The sequence below is a fragment of the Protopterus annectens genome, chromosome 12.part0 (genome assembly GCF_019279795.1).
Source record: "Protopterus annectens isolate FY-2018-M chromosome 12.part0, PAN1.0, whole genome shotgun sequence".
Lineage (NCBI taxonomy): Eukaryota > Metazoa > Chordata > Ceratodontiformes > Protopteridae > Protopterus > Protopterus annectens.
This window is the reverse complement of record NC_056746.1, coordinates 862247820-862266116: the sequence shown is the minus strand read 5'-3', so window position 1 is coordinate 862266116 and position 18297 is coordinate 862247820. Positions and strand designations below refer to the sequence as shown.

Genomic DNA, 18297 nt, shown 5'->3' with positions numbered 1-18297 from the left:
GTCTGCAAAGGGGGGTAAGAATGTGTACCCCCCTGCTTGTTGATGTACCACATAACAGTGGTGTTGTCAGTCTTTACCATTAATCGTCTTAAAAGAATGTGGTCCTTGAAGGCTGTCCGAGCATTCTGTACAGCTAACATTTCTTTATGATTGGTGTGACTGTGCATTTGAATTGGGTTCCATATGCCCTGAATGCACTTCCCTGACAATTGCGCTGCGCCCCCCCCCCCCCCCGCCTAGTCCGATGCTTCTGTTGTTAGGGTTTGGGAAGCAGGGGGTAGTGTGAATGGTAGTCCCTTGTTTTTGTGGCAGGCCTCTGCCCACCAAAGGAACTCTAGGCGTAGACAAGGAATGATAGGAATCATTACTTCTAGATCCTGATAATGTTGACACCATAGGCTTCTTAGATACCACTGTAGTTTCCTCATACGCAGTCTTGCATATGGAATTAGAAGAATGCAGGAGGCCATGAATTCCAAGGCTTGTAGTATTTGCCTTGCAGATAGCAGGGTTTTTGTGACCACTTGTTTGAAGTAGGTTGTCAAATGAATTTGTTTCTCTGGCGTGAGGAAAGCCATCTGGGAAGTTGTATTCAAGCTTGCTCCCAGGAATACAATTTGTTGACAGGGTACCACGTGTGACTTCTTTCTGTTTATGGTGTACTCCAGACAAGTTAGCACCCTCAATACAAAAGCCAGTGATTCAAAAGTATTTACTGGTTTTCTGCCTGAATTAAACAATCGTCCAGGTATTGGTATACTGGAATATTTCTTTGCCTGCAAAATGCAATGAATGGAGCTAGGCACTTTGTGAATACCCTGGCCGCAGTAGATAAGCCAAAGGGCAGTGCAGAGAACTGATCGTTCATGTAGCCTGCTTTGAAGCGTAGGTATCTTCTGCAAGATTCCCTGATTGGGATGTGCAGGTATGCTTCCTTTAAATTTAGTGTTGCCAACCAGGCATCTTTGCTTACCATAGGAAGTAACTGATGAAGAGTCAGCATCTTGAATCTTGGAATCACCAAAAAGGTGTTTAGAGTAAGCAGGTCCAGGATAGGACACCATGAATGGTCTTTCTGGGTACCAGGAAAAATCTCGAGTAGAAACCTTGCCCCTTTTTCTTTTCTGGTACCAAATGAATAGCCCCTATGCTCAAGAGAGAGAGTAATTGCTTTTAGGCCTCTGCTCTCTGCTATGGACGTAGATCCGGCCAACCGCTTGTAGTTGGTGACATGTGGAAGTGAAACCTGTATCCTTGGGACACTATATATAAAATCCATTTGTCCTGGGTAATGAGTCCTCAGTTCTTTGCATGAAGTTCAATCTTTCCCCCAAAGGGGGCAGTCAGTTGAGAAGTGCTTGGAAGTTTTAAAAAAAAATCATTGAGATAGCTAACCATAGGGGGGAGTTTTATCACTCCCAGATTTGGAAGTGGAGGCCCCCCACTGCTCAGTCCTCTGCGCCCCCTGGGACTGAAGCCTGGGTGCTCTTGCTGGATCTGGGTTTGGACTGAAAAGGTCTGGAAGAGGCAGGAAAGGACCAACTCTTCGAAGGCCAATGCCTACTAAATCTTGGAGGTTGTACTTGTAAAAAGTCTAACAGTTTGTATGGATTTAGCTTTTTCCTCCATCTTTTTAAGAACAACTTCTGCCTTTTTGCCAAACAGGTAGCCCTGATTTAAGGGAGCATCCAGTAATTTTGCTTTAACATGATCTGGCAAGGATTGCTCCTTAAGCCAAGCATACTTTCTAAGTACAGACCTAGTTACCGCAGCCCTGCAAGATGCCTCTAGTGAATCGTTTACCAACTTGTTCAGCAAAATGTATAAAATTCTGTAAATCCTTATTTTTAGCACAATCAGGAATCATTTTCTGCTTAAGCAATCCAATAATATGCAGCTGATACTTTAACATATGAAACTGGCAATTCAAGGCCCTAAGGGCCAAAGTAGCAGAAGTGTATACCTTCTTACCCAATCTATCCAGCGCCCTGTTGTCTCTATCAGAGAGGGTAGGATTTTTGGCAGAAGTAGCTTTAATGCCCTTGGGTCCCTGTGAAATGGTTTCAGGGTCCACAGTAGGATTTTTGAAAAGGAACTTGAGAGAGTCAGGAACCCTGTAATATCTATCAGGTTTTCTGGAAGCAGGAGGTTAAGAGTCAGGAGCCAGCTAGATTCCAAAAAGGCATCATCAACTACGTCAAGTACAGGAGGCATAGCTAAAGGCCTGTGCTGGGGCAGGAGTAAGAAATCACTAAGCCTCTTTTTAGAATCAGAGAAATCCTGACTTTCCAACGAAAAAGCTCCCCGAGAGTATGCAGGGTTTCACCAAAAGAGAAATACTCTGGGGGAGAAGCACAGGGAATAGAGTCCTCAGCATCAGAATACTCGTAGGTAGATAAGGGTAAATCCTGGTTATCAAAGGAAAAGTACAGTTTTGTACCTACCATAAATGTAGATGTTGAAGTGTATACCCTGCTGCAGTCGTCACACTTGGGTTATCCTGCTGTCAGGCAGTCCCGCAGTCGGCCCGAATTCCAAAGTCTTGGTCCGGCGTCGGTTGCTGTCGCTTCTTCCCTGACATCAGAGCGCCAGGGGTATATCAGAGGCATCCAACGCCATTTTCTTCAGTTTTTCTTGCCCCAGATGTCAGGTGCCCCTAATAAGTAGGTAAAAAATAAATATATGTATATATACATATAGCTATATGAAAAAATAAAACAAAACCCTTAGGCACAAGCAAATACACCACAGAGGTAGTATAGGATAGAGTGGTAGAGATAAGTTCAGCTAGTTCAGAGGTGATGGAGGGAGGGTAACTTGGACTGCAGCAGGGTATACACTCGAACATCTACATTTATGGTAGGTACAAAACTGTACTATGTTCATCGTGTTACCCTGCTGCAGTCACCACACTTGGGTGGAATCCCAAAGCTAAGGAAGGGAAGTGGAGTCAAACAGGGTTAGAGGAGGATAGAAGGCCCTGCAAAACTGCAGTGGCGAAGCCAGCCCTAGTCTTAGAGTAAAGTGGTAAGTGGTAATGTTTGGTGAAGGTGTGTACTGAACTCCAAGTTGCAGCTTCCAGAATATCCTTGTTTGGCACCCCCCTGAGGAAGGCTGTAGATGTAGCTGCTGCCCTGGTAGAGTGGGGCCTTATGCTAGCGGGAACTGGTTTTCCATGGTGGGTGTAGCAAAAGCGTATGCAATGTCCTATCCATTTGGAAATGGTCCGTTTTGAGATAGCCTTTCCTTGTGATGCTGTAGCATAGGATACAAAAGGCTGGCCAGATTTTCTGAAAAAGTACAGTTTTGTACCTACCATAAATGTAGATGTTCGAGGATTCCATTGCTGCAGTCCTTACTATTGGGTATAGTCCGCGTCCAGTCGGCCCGAATACCAGAGTATAAGGCTGACGCCGGTCAGGGCGCATTAGACTGACGTCAGTACGTCAGGGTACTAATGCGCATGACCGACGCCATATCCTCAGTCTTTTCTTGCCCCAGATGTCAGAAGACCCTAAAAAGACAAGTCCCAAAATACCTGCACCAAAAACATGTACAATATATACAAGAATATATACAAAAATATAAGCATGTAAACTCACCTACACAACCACCCCTAAACACAGAGGGGAAGGAGGGAGGAATTGGACTGCAGCAATGGAATCCTCGAACATCTACATTTATGGTAGGTACAAAACTGTACTATGTTCTTCGCTTTCCATTGCTGCAGTCCTTACTATTGGGTAGAATCCCAAAGCAGAGGTAAGGGAGGCTGGCAAATCATAAAGAAGTAGGAGCTGACAACATGCCTTGCAAAACAGCTGTGGCAAAACCAGCCCTAGACTTAGAGTAGATAGGAAGGTGATAACGCTTAGAGAAAGTATGCACTGAACTCCAAGTAGCTGCTTCCAAAATATCCTTAGTTGCCACCCCCCTTAGAAATGCTGTTGAAGTGGCAGTAGCCCTAGTGGAATGAGGCCTAATCCCAGCTGGAATCTCCTTGCCATGATGGGAATAACAAAATGCAATGCAAAAGCCAATCCACCTAGAAATAGTTTGTTTTGACACAGGCTTGCCCTGTGAACTCAAAGCAAAAGAAACAAACAACTGCTGAGACTGCCTAAAATCCTTAGTCCTGCTTAAATAATAACGCAATTGCCTGTGTACATCTAAAGTGTGCAAAATCTTTTCCCTTTATTTTGAGGGTCTGCATAAAACGTAGGCAAATGAATAGTTTGGTTTAAAGCCACACTAGAAACCACCTTAGGCATAAAGGAAGGATTAGTACGTAATGATACCCTATCCTTATGGAAAATCAAAATGGGCTCTACTGCCATAAGGGCCTGCAACTCAGACACCCTTCTTGCAGAAGTAATAGCCAACAGAAAAGCAGTCTTCCATGACAAGTATTTCAATTCAGCAGTAGCTGCAGGCTCAAAAGGTTGTAGAGTAAGTTTATCCAACACAAAATTGAGATCCCAAGCAGGAGTAGGAGCTCTACGTGGGGGTCTTAAATTCATTGCCCTCTAAGAAACTGCTTGAACAAAGGATGCAGAAACAAAGGTGGGTCACAATCATAGTGAGCTGAAATTGCTGCAGCATGAATCTTAATGGAAGAGAAGGACAAACCTTTGCCCAATAACTCAGTAAGATATTGAAGAGCCACACTCAAATTAGGCTCAGAAATCTCCAAATTCTTTGCTGTACTCCAAAATAAAAATCTCTTCCATTGTTCTCGGTACACTCTCCTTGTACTAGGTCTTCTAGCTTCCATAATCACATTTAAAACTTGTTGAGGAAGTTGAGACCTGCTGTGTTTCAACACAGAATATGCCAGGCTGTTAGATGAAGAGAGTGAAGCTTGACATTGAGCAGATGACCGTCCTTCTGAGATAACAGATGAGGAATCAGAGGTAAAGGCCATGGAGGCTTCTTTACCAGACTCCGTAGTAGTGGGTACCAGTGTTGCGAGGCCAATCTGGAGCTATCAAAATCATCCTTGGCCTGTCTTGTCTGACCTTTAATAGTACCTTTGGAAGAAGAGGCAGAGGTGGAAAGGCATACACATGAAGGTTTTTCCAACTGAAAGACAGAGCATCCACTTTCCAAGCTGTGTGATGAAACCCCTTTGTGCAATACTTTGGCAGCTGGTGGTTTAGTGGAGAAGCGAACAGATCTATGTCTGGAGTTCCCCATGACACTGTCAATTTCTGAAATACATGAAGATCCAGTTTCCACTCGTGGGGATCCATGATTTGTCTGCTTAACACATCTGCTAAGGAGTTCTGTGCTCCTGGCAGAAACCTTGCCTGAAGAGTTAGTTGCAAGCTTAGCGCAGTCTCCCATAAAATCATTGCTTGCCTGCATAGAGGATAAGAATGTGTTCCCCCTTGCTTGTTGATGTACCACATGACAGTTGTGTTGTCTGTTAGAATCAACACCTGCCCTGGAAGAAGTAACTCCTTGAAAGCCATTAATGCAAATTGGACTGCTAACATCTCCTTCATGTTGATATGTAGATGCTGTAGTCTGGCAGGCCACTTGTCTTGTATCCACTTTCCATTTAGATGAGCTCCCCAAGCAATGTCCGAGGCATCTGTCGTTAAAATCTGACTTGCCTCTGGCCGGGTCACAGAGAGTCCCTTGTTTAGGTGACATTCCTGAGCCCACCACAAGAATTCTTTTGAAGGCAAGGTATTATTTGAATGACAGTGTCCAAATCCTGGCAGTGCTGTGTCCATACATTTTGAGATACCATTGTAGCTTCCTCATATGCAGTTTGGCATTGGGAAGCACCAGAATACAAGATGCCATGAACCCTAATGCTTGAAGGACTGTCCTTGCAGTCAGCACGGACTGATGAGATAGTTGATGGAAGTAAAGTGACAGACTCTTTTGTTTGTCCGGGGTTAAAAGGCCATCTGGGCTGCTGTATTCAGTCTCACACCCAGAAAGCACATGTCTTGAGAGGGTACTAGACTGGACTTTATTTCGCTCACAGAATACCCTAGGCATCTTAGCACTGCTATAACATATTCCAGATGCTGTAGAAGGTCTTCCTTTTCTTGAGCCAGAATCAGGCAGTCGTCCAAGTAAGGATAGATTTGAATTCCTTGAAGCCTGAAGTAAGCTATCACTGGAGCCAGAACCTTTGTGCATACTCTGGCAGTAGATAAGCCAAAGGGCAATGCAGAGAACTGATAATGAGAATTTCCAGCTCGAAACGCAGATACTTCCTGCAACTTAGCCTTATAGGCACATGAAGGTAAGCTTCCTTGAGATCTAAAGTTACCATCCAGTGATCTTTGCCCAGCAGAGGTAAAAGCTGTTGTAACGTCAACATCTTGAACTTGGGAATGTCCAGAAAAGTGTTGAGGAGAGATAAATCCAAAATTGGTCTCCACGTGTTCCCCTTCTTTGGTACTAGGAACAGGCAAGAATAAAATCCTAGGCCCCTTTCTGATACAGGGACTGGCTGAATGGCCCCATCTGGAGTAACTGAGAAACTTGCTTGTGAGCCTCCTTTCTTTGTGGAGGAGGAACGTCTGGCATGCCTTTGAAAGGGGCATTGTATGGAAATAAAAACTGTAACCGTGGTGAATGATATCCAACACCCATTTGTCTTGAGTAATTAAATCCCAATTTTCTTTGAAAAGAGACAGTCTTCCTCCCAAAGGAGCTGCCAGACGAGAATCTACTGGCAGCTGAAAAGACAGGTCATTGGGTCTGTTTACGAAAGGACTGACCCCTGCCCTCACCAGAAGTCTGAGCAGGTGAACTCCTGTTCTAGGCCTAAAAGAACCTTGAGCCCTGCCCCTACCACGCCTAGACCTACCCCTAGACTGGGAATCATAAGCAGGATATGTCCACCCCTTAGCAGGCCAATTTCTACTAAACTTCGTGGCTGCACCTGCAAAAATCTTTAACAGTTTGCATAGACTTAGCTTTGTCCTCCATTTTCTTTAAAACTGCTTCCACAGGCGATCCAAACAACACATCAGACTGTAAAGGAGCATCCAAAATCCTTGTCTTAACATGCTCAGCTAAATTCTGATCCTTCAACCAGGCATGCCTGCGAAGAACAGAACTAGTAGCAGCCACCCTCGAGGAGGCCTGTACAGCATCAAAACCACATTGCAAAGAATGCTTACCCACTTGCTCAGACACATGAACCAAGTCCAGCAACTCTTTACACTCAATACCTTCCGCCAAAGCATCCACCTTAGATTTTAATTGTGAAAGGAGATAATTCTGATATTTTAGCATGTGAAACTGACAATTCAACGCCTCATGGCTAGAGTGGAAGAAGTATACACTTTCTTTCCCCACCTATCCAAGGCCCTTGCCTCTTTATCAGTGGGAACAGGATTTTTAACCACAGAAGCCTTAACACCTTTAGGCCCTTGAGAAATAGTTTCTGGGTCCGCCCTAGGACTCTTAAACAAATACTTATGAGCTTCGAGCACCCTATAATACCTATCAGGCTTAACAGGAGCAGGAGGCAAAGAGTCAGGATTCAGGGAAGCCTCTGCAAAAACATCTTCCACCACATTCAACACAGGAGGAATAGCTAAGGGCCTATGCTGGGGCAAAAACAAGAATTCCCTAAGCCTTTTCCTGAATCAGAGTAATCCTGGCCTTCCCATTTAAAGTGCTCCCTCATGGAATGCAGAGTCTCTGAAAATGAGAAATCCTCAGGAGGAGAAGCTGTTGGAGTGGAATCATCCACATCAGAATCAGAATAAGTAGGATACTCCTGCAAGTCTTCCGCAGAAGACTCTGAAGCCTCTGAACACTGTTCAAAACTATCAAACTCCGGTTCCACCCTAGGCCTCTTATCAGGCGGGTCATAGAACCTCTAATCATAGTAATCAAATCTTCTGCCATTTTAAGCATATGTTTCTTAGGTACAGAACCCGAAATGCTAGGAGAAGCCCCCACTGAAGCTGAACTAGGCCTACCTCTCAAAGAAGTTTTGGCAACAGAAGGAGAGGCTCTAACTACCTTGGGAAGAGAGGGAAGAACAGTTACCTGAGAAGCCCCCTCAGCCTGGCCTACCTCCTGAGAAGGCACATCCTGTAACAGTAAAGTTTCTGCCTGAGACTCCATAGAAACTCCTGGCAAAACCTCTGGCTCCACTGAGCCTTCTAAAGAACCGACGTCCGGGACTGCCGGTTCCTCAACCCTAGGCTTCACTGTTTTGTCCTTGCGCTTCTTGGAAGCGGGCGTCGGAGCATCCGACGGCATTTTATAATTGCAACGCTTCCCAAACACTAACCTGGCACAGTCTAACCTCCTCTTAATAGTGCGTTTGTTAAACCTAGCACAAGAGCGGCAACCAACAACGTCGTGCTCAGGCCCTAAACAAGGTATACACAAGGTATGGTAATCCCTATGAGGTATCTGTTTCCCACAAGAAATACAGTTATTCACTTTTTCTGACATCCGGTAAAATACTGAGGCAAGAAAAAACCAAAATGTTCCCCAACGGCGTACTTAGCCAACTCTGTTTCGGTCTGAAACTCCGGTTTCGGAAATATTTCAGAACGCCAACCTGCACTCGCAAAACTGCTTCTGCATCGGACCATGCGGCAAAAAAGACTGAGGATATGACGTCGGTCATGCGCATTAGTACCCTGACGTACTGACGTCAGTCTAATGCGCCCTGACCGGCGTCAGCCTTATACTCTGGTATTCGGGCCGACTGGACGCGGACTATACCCAATAGTAAGGACTGCAGCAATGGAAAACGAAGAACATCCTTAGTTTTATCCAAGTAGTAACGTAGCTGCCTGTGAATGTCCAAGGAATGCAGGAGCCTTTCTCTTTTGTTCTGTGGATTTGGAAAGAAGGTGGGTAAATGGATGGTTTGATTTAGAGCCACACTGGATACCACCTTAGGCATAAAGGAGGGGTTAGTTTGTAGAGAAACTCTGTCTTGATGAAAAATGAGGAAAGGCTCTACTGCCATTAGTGCCTGAAGCTCTGAAAATCTTCTAGCTGAAGTAATTGCTAGCAGCAGGGCAGTCTTCCATGATATAAACTAAGTCAGCTGAGAAAGCTGGCTCAAAAGGAGGTAGCGTGAGTTTTTCCAGAACAAAGTTGAGGTCCCAGGTAGGTGTTGGTGCTCTCCTGGGAGGCCTAAACTTTTGGCCCCTCTGAGAAACTGCCTTAGGAGTGGATGTGAAAATAAGGGAGAATCCGTGTTGTAGTGAGCAGAAATAGCTGAGGCATGAATGAAATTCATTCATTTCATTAGATGAAAAAGAAAGCCCTTTGTGTAACATCTCAGTTAAATATTGCAGAATCTGAGGTATGTTAGGCTGAAGGGTATTTTGGCCTTTAGCTTGGTTCCAGGCACAAAACCTTTTCCATTTGTCCGATTAGGCTTTCCTGGTGCTGGGCCTCCTGGCCTCCAGAATAACATCCATAACAGCTTGTGAGAGAGGAGCTGGCTGGTTGCTTAGGTGTTTTGCAATGCAGCCAAGTTTAAGGTTTTGAGCTGGCTGTGTAGAATCTGATTGTCTTGCTGTGTGCACAGGTGGGTAATTTGTGGTAGAATCCATGGTGGGCTCTGGGCCATATTCCTTAATAGTGGGTACCAGGTGCTGGCGTGGCCAGTCTGGGGCAATGAGTATAATTTGGGGTCTCACCATCCGGACTTTCAGTAGCACCTTTGTGAGAAGGGGTAATGGAGGAATGGCATATACTGTTAGCATTTTCCAACTGAACGAGAGTGCGTCCACTTTCCAAGCTTGATGAACAGTCCGTGTGCAGAATTTTGTTAGCTGATAGTTTTGAGGGCTGGCAAACAGGTCTATGTCTGGGAGCCCCCATTTTTGAGCTATACAAATACTTGTGGATCCAGTTTCCACTCGTGGGGATCCATGATGTTTCTGCTTAGGTCGTCTGCCAATGTGTTCTTTTTTCCTGGCAGGAATTGAGCTTGTAATTGAACTTGGTAAGCCAGTGCTGTGTTCCATAAGGTCATTGCTTGCCTGCATAGAGGGTAGGAGTGTGTACCCCCTTGTTTATGTACCACATTACTGTGGTGTTGTCTGTCCTTATAATAAGCTGTCCTGGATGTAAGAGGTCCCTGAAGGCTGTCAGAGCATTTTGTACAGCTAGCATTTCTTTTTGATTGATGTACAGATTCCTTTGATCTGCAGTCCATATGCCTTGAACGCACCGTCCTGACATGTGTGCCCCCCAGGCATAGTCCGATGCATCTGTTGTCACAGTTTGCCTGGCTGGTGGTAAGGTGAAAGGCTGACCATTGTTGAGGTGACCTGCCTGTGACCACTATAGAAACTCCTGTTGAAGGCAGGGAAGGAGATGTATCGTTTCCAAGCTGTGGCTGTGTTGAGTCCATACGATTTTTAGGTACAATTGTAATTTCCTCATATGCAATTTTGCAAATGGTATTAGTAGTATGAAAGATGCCATGAAGCCCAAGGCCTGCTGAATTTTTCTTGCAGGGAGATGGGTCTTTGTTGCCATTGTTCTGAAGTATTGAGTTAATTGTAGTTTGTCTGGCGTCGGATAAGTCATCTGGGCCGTTGTATTCAAGCTGGCACTCAGGAATGTCATTTTGTGAGGGCACTAGTTTTGATTTATTTTCGTTTACTGTGTATCCTAGGCAACTTAGATGATGTTTTACAAAAGCCAGGTGTTGTAAGAGAATGTCCTTGCTTTCTGCTTGGATGAGACAGTCGTCCAGGTATGGGTATATCTGAATTCCTCTGTCTGCAGTATGCAATTACTGGTGCCAAGCATTTTGTGAAGACCCTGGGCACAGCAGACAAGTCAAACGGCAGTGCAGAGAATTGGTAATGGGTTGACCCTGCAATGAAACGGAGGTATGTTCTGCAATTTTGTCTGATAGGGACATGGAGGTATGCCTCCTTGAGGTCCAACGTTACTAGCCAAGCTTTCTTGCCAAACATGGGAAGAAGCTGCTGTAGTGTTAGCAACTTGAATTTGGGTGTTTAAAATTGAAAGGTGCAGAATGGGTCTCCAAGCATTGTCCTTTCTGGGGACTAGAAAGAGCCTTGAGTAAAATTCCTGGCCTTGCTCCTGTCTAGGTACCAGTTGAATGGCTCTCATGTCCATGAGAGCTGTAATTTGTTTTTGTGCCTCTGCCCATTGATTTTGTGGCAGGTTTGGCAATCCTTTTATCCTCGGCAATGTGTGGAAATGGAATCTGTATCCGTGTGAGAATGTGTAGTACCCATTTGTCCTTTGTGACTATGTGTCAGCTGTCTGCAAAAAGTGCTAATTTTCCACCCAAGGGAGCTTGCCAAGAGAGTTTTGCTTGGCAGTTTGAGGTTTAAGTCATTGTGTTTGCCTTCTAGTAGTTTGGGACCTGTCTTCTCCCTTCTGTGTTGCAGTGCCCCATTGGCAAGGTTTGTAAGGGATTTGTGCTTGTCCTCTGCTCCTTGGGCGCCTGTATTTACCCCTCTGTGGTCTGTCAGAAGCTGGAAAGGACCAATTTTTTTGTTGGCCAATTTCTGCTGAAGCGTGGGGGCTGTACCTGTAAGAAGTCTTTGACCGTCTGCATAGATTTTTCTTTACCCTCCATTTTCTTTAAAACCTCCTCTGCTTTAACCCCAAATTAGACATCCTGCTGTAAGGGTGCATCCAGTAACTTTGCTTTAACATGATCAGGCAGAGATTTGTTCCTTTAACCAAGCATGCCTATGTATAACAGACCCAGTAACAGCTGCTCTAGAGGAAGCTTCCAAGGCATCAAAACCACATTGTAAAGTATGCTTGCCCACCTGTTCAGCTGCATGCAACAGATCTTGCATTTCCTTGAATTCAGACTGTTGAGGGTGCGTGCTCATCTTTTGTTTTATTTGAGACATTAGGAATTGCTGGTATTTAAGCATGTGAAACTGACAATTTAGTGCTCTCATAGCTAGAGTAAGCTGAGGTGTAAACCACCTTTCCCCACCTATCTAGTGCTCTGGAGTCCCTTTCAGAGGGTACAGGATTTTTAGCCATAAAAGCCTTAGCCCCTTTGGGACCCTGGGAGATTGTCTCTGGATCAGCATCAGGGCTTTTGTATAGGAATTTGTGCGAGTCAGGCACTCTATAGTATCTATCTAGTTTGGCTGGAGCAGGAGGCAGAGAATCTGGACATAGACTAGATTCTAAGAAAACATCATCCACAATGTCCGAAACTGGGGGGATAGCAAGTGGTCTGTGCTGGTGGAGTAAAAGAAACTCTCAGCCTTTTCTTTGAGTCGGAGTAGTCCTGACCTTCCCAGTGGAAATGTTCCCTCATGGTATGCAAGGTTTCCCCAACGGAATAATCTTCAGGGGGAGAAGCTGAGGGAATGGAGTCTTCAGCATCAGAATCTTCATAAGGGGGAAAGGAGTAATCCTGCATGAGGAAACAGACACTTGATCAGAGGAGGCATAATCCTCCTCTTGTCTAGGCCTTTTGTCGGGGGGGGGGGGGTTGGGAAACCCTGATCAAAGAAATCAAATTTTCAGCCATTTTAAGCATCTGTTTCTTAGGCATAGGGCCTTGACCTGGAGACTGAAGTGTAGGCTTTTTTGGTTTTAGAGGAGTCTTAAGCTTAGCATAAGATTGTATGGTGAGAGTAGTCGGTCTGAAGACACCTTCAGAAACCGAAGGCGTTTCTACAGCACCAGCTTCTCCTACTGCAATGTTGTCGGTAGGGCCTAAAGAAAATGGTTGCGTCGACCTAGAACTCTCTGCTGGGGGATCCGAAGCGGTCTGGGGATCCAAATTCAGCAGTAGCCAGGGGCTGCGTAAGCGCCTCGCTGAAAATCGGAGAACCAGCGACCGGCCCAGCCGAGGCCTCAGAGTCTGGCTTGGATCTAGGCTGCCTGTCTTTATCTTTGCGTTTTTTCTGCACGCCGGTAGTCGGTTGCTCCGACGGCATAGTGTAATTAAATTTTCTACCGAAGTAGTGTCATGCGAAATCAAAGCGTTGCTTTACAGTTCACTTATTGATCCTAGCACAAAACCGACCACTGACGACGTGGTCTGGGCCTAGGCAAGGTATACAAAAAGAATGAAAGTCCTTATGAGGTATTTGCTTCCCACAAGAAATGCAATTGTTAACTTTTTCTGACATCGGACTGAGGCAAGAAAAGGTTCCCCAACGGGGTACTTAGCTTTGAAGACTTCGGACTGAAACTCTATTCGAAAATCTAAGATGTCGGCCAACCGGCACTTGCGAATTGCTTCTGCTTCGGGCACCGCGCGGCAAGAAAGACTGAAGAAAATGGCGTCAGATGCCTCTGATATACCCCTGGCGCTCTGATGTCAGGGAAGAAGCAACAGCAACAGACGCCGGACCAAGACTTTAGAATTCGGGCCGACTGTGGGACCGCCTGACGGCAGGATAACCAGAGTGTGATGACTGCAGCAGGGTAACACGATGAACATCAGAAATGTCAGAATCCTGGTCAGAAGTATCATAAGCCAACTCAGTCCTAAGTCTCTTGGGGGGGGGGGGGGGTTGGCTTCCCCTGATTAACGTAATAAGGTCTTCAATCATTCTTATCATTTGTTCTTTAGGCATAGAGGCCTGACCATGCGATCTGGGCATCAGTTTTCAAGGCATGGTTCGAGATTTTAGGCATGGAAGAAGATGGCGTTGGTTTAACATGCAAGTCAGTAGGCCTGAATAAACCCTCAGAAGCCGGTGCCTGCACAGCGGCTCCGGACCCATCCAAGGTAGAGATATCCGCAGGTTCCACAGTTGAAGCATCTCGTGGAATACCAGACTCAAATGGGTGTCAGTAGAGGCCTGCGAATCTGAAGTAGCAGCTATCAGGGGCTGGGAAAGCGCCTCACTGAGTACCGGCGAACTGGGCGGCCTGTCTCTGTTTATCTTTGCGTTTTTTTGGAATGTCGGTAGTCGTATGGCTTACCGAAGACATATCAGGATAATTGAACCGAGCACCACAAAATTTAGAAGCACAAATATACCAACATAGTTTGTGGTTTAAATAAGGCACAAAACTGACAGCGAGGTACGTCGTGGTCAGGACCTAGGCAAGAAATACAGTACGAATGAAAATCTTTATGAGGTATTTGCTTTCCACAAGAAATGCAATTATTTACATTTACTGACATTGGTTTAGAGCAAGAAAAAGTTTCCCCAATGGGGTACTTAGCTTTTAGTTGAAGACTTAGGTTCTGAAACAAGAAAAATGAAAAATTTCAGTAGTTGGCCGACCGGCACTTGCGAACTGCTTCTGCTTCGGGCACCGCACGTCAAGAAAGACTGATGTAATGACATCAGCTGCATGTTTTATACCCCTGACGACCTGACGTCACGGAAGAAGAGACCGCAACAGACGTAGGACCCAAGACTTTATCAGGCCGACTGAGGGCTACTGCAAGCAGATAACCCAAATGTAATGACTGCAACAGTGAAACACTGCGAACATCTACAAATAAGAAAAACACAACTCAATGTTCATATAAAGCAGTGGTCCCCAACCACCGGGTCACGGACTGGTACTGGGGCATAGATCAATTGGTACCGGGCCACCAGGCAAAGATTAAACGAAAAAATGAATATGTGTATGAGTGCACTTGTGTCAAACTGCATGTATGACTGAATGCTTGCATGAAAGCAGAATGTATGTTTTGAATATATGTGCCTCCGACTGAACTTTTTGGTGAATTGTTTTGGTATTATTCAGTCAAGTCTCTCCTTTCTGGTTGTCTGTGAAAGAAGAGACTGTGTGTATGTATGTATGTATGTATGTATGTATGTATGAGAGAATGAGCAGTGAGACTGAGCGAACTGTTATTTTACATTTGCTAAGCAGCACTTTTGCTGTTCAGCGAATGAAAAATAAGTCAAGGAAACCGAAAGTGTACGTTTTTCTCTCTGCGTGTGTGAGTGAACGCATGCATGAATGTAGAAGAGACTGTGTGCGTATGTTTTTGTCTGCACATATAAGTGAATGCGTGTATGAAAGCAGAAGTGTGCGTGTCTGAAGAGTGATCCCTGGCAACAGAAGCAGTAGCAATGAGGTTTGTGTACCTTTCAAGCATACCACTCAACCCCCTCTCACAAATTGGGACAGAGCCAAATAAGAGGGACAGATTCTAAGTTTATAAGAGCAATATTTAAAAAGTCAATAAGGTTGCCATTAGGTTTACTTACCTCTCAACCATACCACTCAACCAAACCTCTCAACTGTACAGATTTTCACAAGAAGTCCATTTTTTTGCCTCATATATTTAGATCAGTTTTTCATAAAGTTGTGGTTTTCTGGCAAATCACTGGCAAGGAATTAAAGACTGAAGTTAGAAAATAATAACATACATTTTAGACTCAGACTTCATACCCTTCAGAAAATTCATGCTAACAACCAACCTGTTATTCTATCAACTTACTAACTTTGTAACAGCAATATTTAAAATTTGTTCCCATTTTTGGGCCTTTGTCTACCCATTATTTATGGCTTTGTCCATATTTCTTGGTCTACTCTAAGAGGTATGCAATCAACCTCTTGCACAATAAATCTGGACAGAGCCACAAATAAGGACAGATTTTAAATATTGCTCTTATAAACTCAAAGTCAATAAGGTTGCCATTAGGTTTACATACCTATACACCATAGTAGATCAATATTATCCTGTTAAGCAGAAAGTACACTTTTGGGGGGAGTAATTATTGTCAACTGTCTTATTATTCTTCCCGGGTCTCGGATGAAAATGTACTTCTAGTCCAGTTGGACCTTCCCAGTACACAAATATCAAATAAATAAATATGCACTTTATTATGTTTTATTATGCACACACAATGGCCGGTCAGGGGCGAAATTGTCTTACATGAAACCGGTACTTGGTGCAAAAAAGGTTGGAGATCGCCAATATAAAGAATTCCAATGCTATGCAGTTGCCGGAATAATGTCTATGCTCCACAAGCGCCACGAAAACACCCTCAACATTTTACGATAAGTTCTGTGCCTACCTGCAATAGTTCAACATCTGCAACCCTTCAAGAGGGAGGAGGAAGAAAAAAAATAGGAACATTTAAAACTCCTATCACTTTTGTAGGCTATGTAAACAATAGGAGGGATACTTACATGCTACATTAACTGACCCTAACTGCTTGTCCACCATAAATTATCAACCCTATACAAAATAATAATGTAGTAATAAGGAACAATGCTGAAATTTAATAAAACAAGGCGCAAACAATGCATGTGTGTGTTGAGGATAATCTACTCTTTAGAAAACAGATGCACACAACCTTGACAAAAAAATAAAATAAAAAAACAAATAAAAAAAAAAAAAACAAAAAAAAACTAACTGCACAAGACTGACCATGCAATGCGTATGCTCCAAGACATAAAACTTTGGAGCATGCAATCAAAGATGCTTTTTGCAGGAGGGCAATACCCCCTGCAACCCACACTCCCTGATACTTAAATATACCAACTATGACATCACACAGTACTGGGGATAGGGCATATTCCACAGCTTTGACATTATGTCAATCACGCAGCAATGTGAATCAGCTTCCCTGCCGACCAAACAAACTGCAGGAGAGCTGACTAAAGTAAAATTCAGCCAGTATCACTGGACCCATATAAATACGCGCGTGCACACACCTACCTACACGATCTAACAACCAATACAGACAATCAGCAATAAACTACAGTATGTGCTTTTAGTGAACCACTTCAGTTATGCAAAACGCAATCAAAAGAAAACAAGACGGAATTACACAAGGACAATCTGCTGAGAGAGTGGGTAAACAGACTCAGAGTAGGAACCAAAGTAAATCTTTGGGTGATACATACGTGATTTGTAAAATGCTGATGATGCAATGCATGCAGTCTTTTCAGGTTTAACAGCATTGTAAGTATGATCACTGGCCCATGACACTGCACTGTATTCAAAGGCTGGGTCTTTGACCGTCTGAATAGGAGCACCCTCCATTTTATGGACTACCACCACCACATTCTTCATCTTAATTTCACTCATGTCTGGAAACAGCTTCTTTGACTCCATGGGAGACTTCTGAACTACCTGCAAATAAATAAAAACAAAAAATAAAATTAAGCAGAGATTAGTGTAGCTTACTAGCTTCCATCATCCACGTTAAACTTCCTAAATCTTATACATAAAAGAAATCCACACAATTTCAAACCAGTCGCATTAGTTGTTTAACAGAACCAAAACAGAAACAAGTTGAAATAACTCCACACTGCAATGGGTGTTAGAATACAAGGCTCAGTGCTATATCAACAATATCTGCCTTGACATTAACAGGTGTAAACAGCGCAACAGCTGATCGGTCAAATCTGCATATCAAGGAAAAACAGCATCCCAGGTGGGAGAAAAAAGTACAGTTTTGTACCTACCATAAATGTAGATGTTAGAGTGTTCACACTGCTGCAGTCATCACACTTGGGTTATCCTGCCGTCAGGCGGTCCCACAGTCAGCCAGAGTTCCAAAGTCTTGGTCCGGCATCAGTTGCTGTCGCTTTTTCCCAGGGGTATACAAGAGGCATCAGACGCCATTTTCTTCAGTTTTTCTTGCCCCAGATGTCAGGTGCCCCCAAGTAGGTAGACAATACATATTGCTAATAAAAGGAATACCTTCAGTTAAAAGCAAATACACCACAAAGGTTGTACAGGATAGAAAGGTATAGAAAAGATCAGCTAGGTCAGAGGGGATGGAGGGAGGGTAACCTGAACTGCTGCAGTGTGAACACTCGAACATCCACATTTATGGTAGGTACAAAACTGTACTATGTTTATTGTGTTGCACTGCTGCAGTCATCACACTTGGGTTAAATCCCAAAGCTAAGGATGGGCGGTGACTATACAGGGCTTGGAGAAGCTAGTAGGCCATGCAGAACTGCAGTGGCAAAGCCAGCTCTGGTTTTAAGAGTATAGAGGTAAGTGATAGTGCTTAGTGAATGTATGTACTGAACTATAAGTTGCAGCCTCCAAAATATCCTTGGTTGGTACCCCTCTGAGAAAGGCTGTTGATGTTGCTGTAGCCCTGATGGAATGGGGCCTAATGTTACCAGGTACAGATTTCCCATGGTGTGTGTAGCAGAAACGGATACAATGTCCTATCCATTTTGAAATGGTCTGTTTTGAGATAGCTTTTCCTTGTGATCTTGCAGCAGAGGATACAAAGAGCTGGTCAGATTTTCTGAAAGCCTTAGTTTTATCCACGTAGTAACGTAATTGCCTGTGAATGTCCAAAGAGTGTAGGAGCCTTTCCCCTTTGTTCTGGGGGTTTGGATAAAAAGTGGGCAAATGAATGGTTT

At 44.2% G+C, this 18297-nt stretch overlaps 1 protein-coding gene across 2 annotated transcripts in view; it reads right to left on the bottom strand.

Moving 5' to 3' along the window:
• The window catches only part of DIDO1 (death inducer-obliterator 1), a 1822440-nt gene that overhangs the window by 1147462 nt on the left and 656681 nt on the right, over positions 1–18297 (bottom strand). For both annotated transcript variants that reach the window (XM_044089904.1, XM_044089905.1), the window contains exon 6: positions 16813–17041. In XM_044089904.1, coding sequence (XP_043945839.1) covers positions 16813–17041 — 229 coding nt within the window. The remainder of the gene's footprint in view (positions 1–16812; positions 17042–18297) is intronic.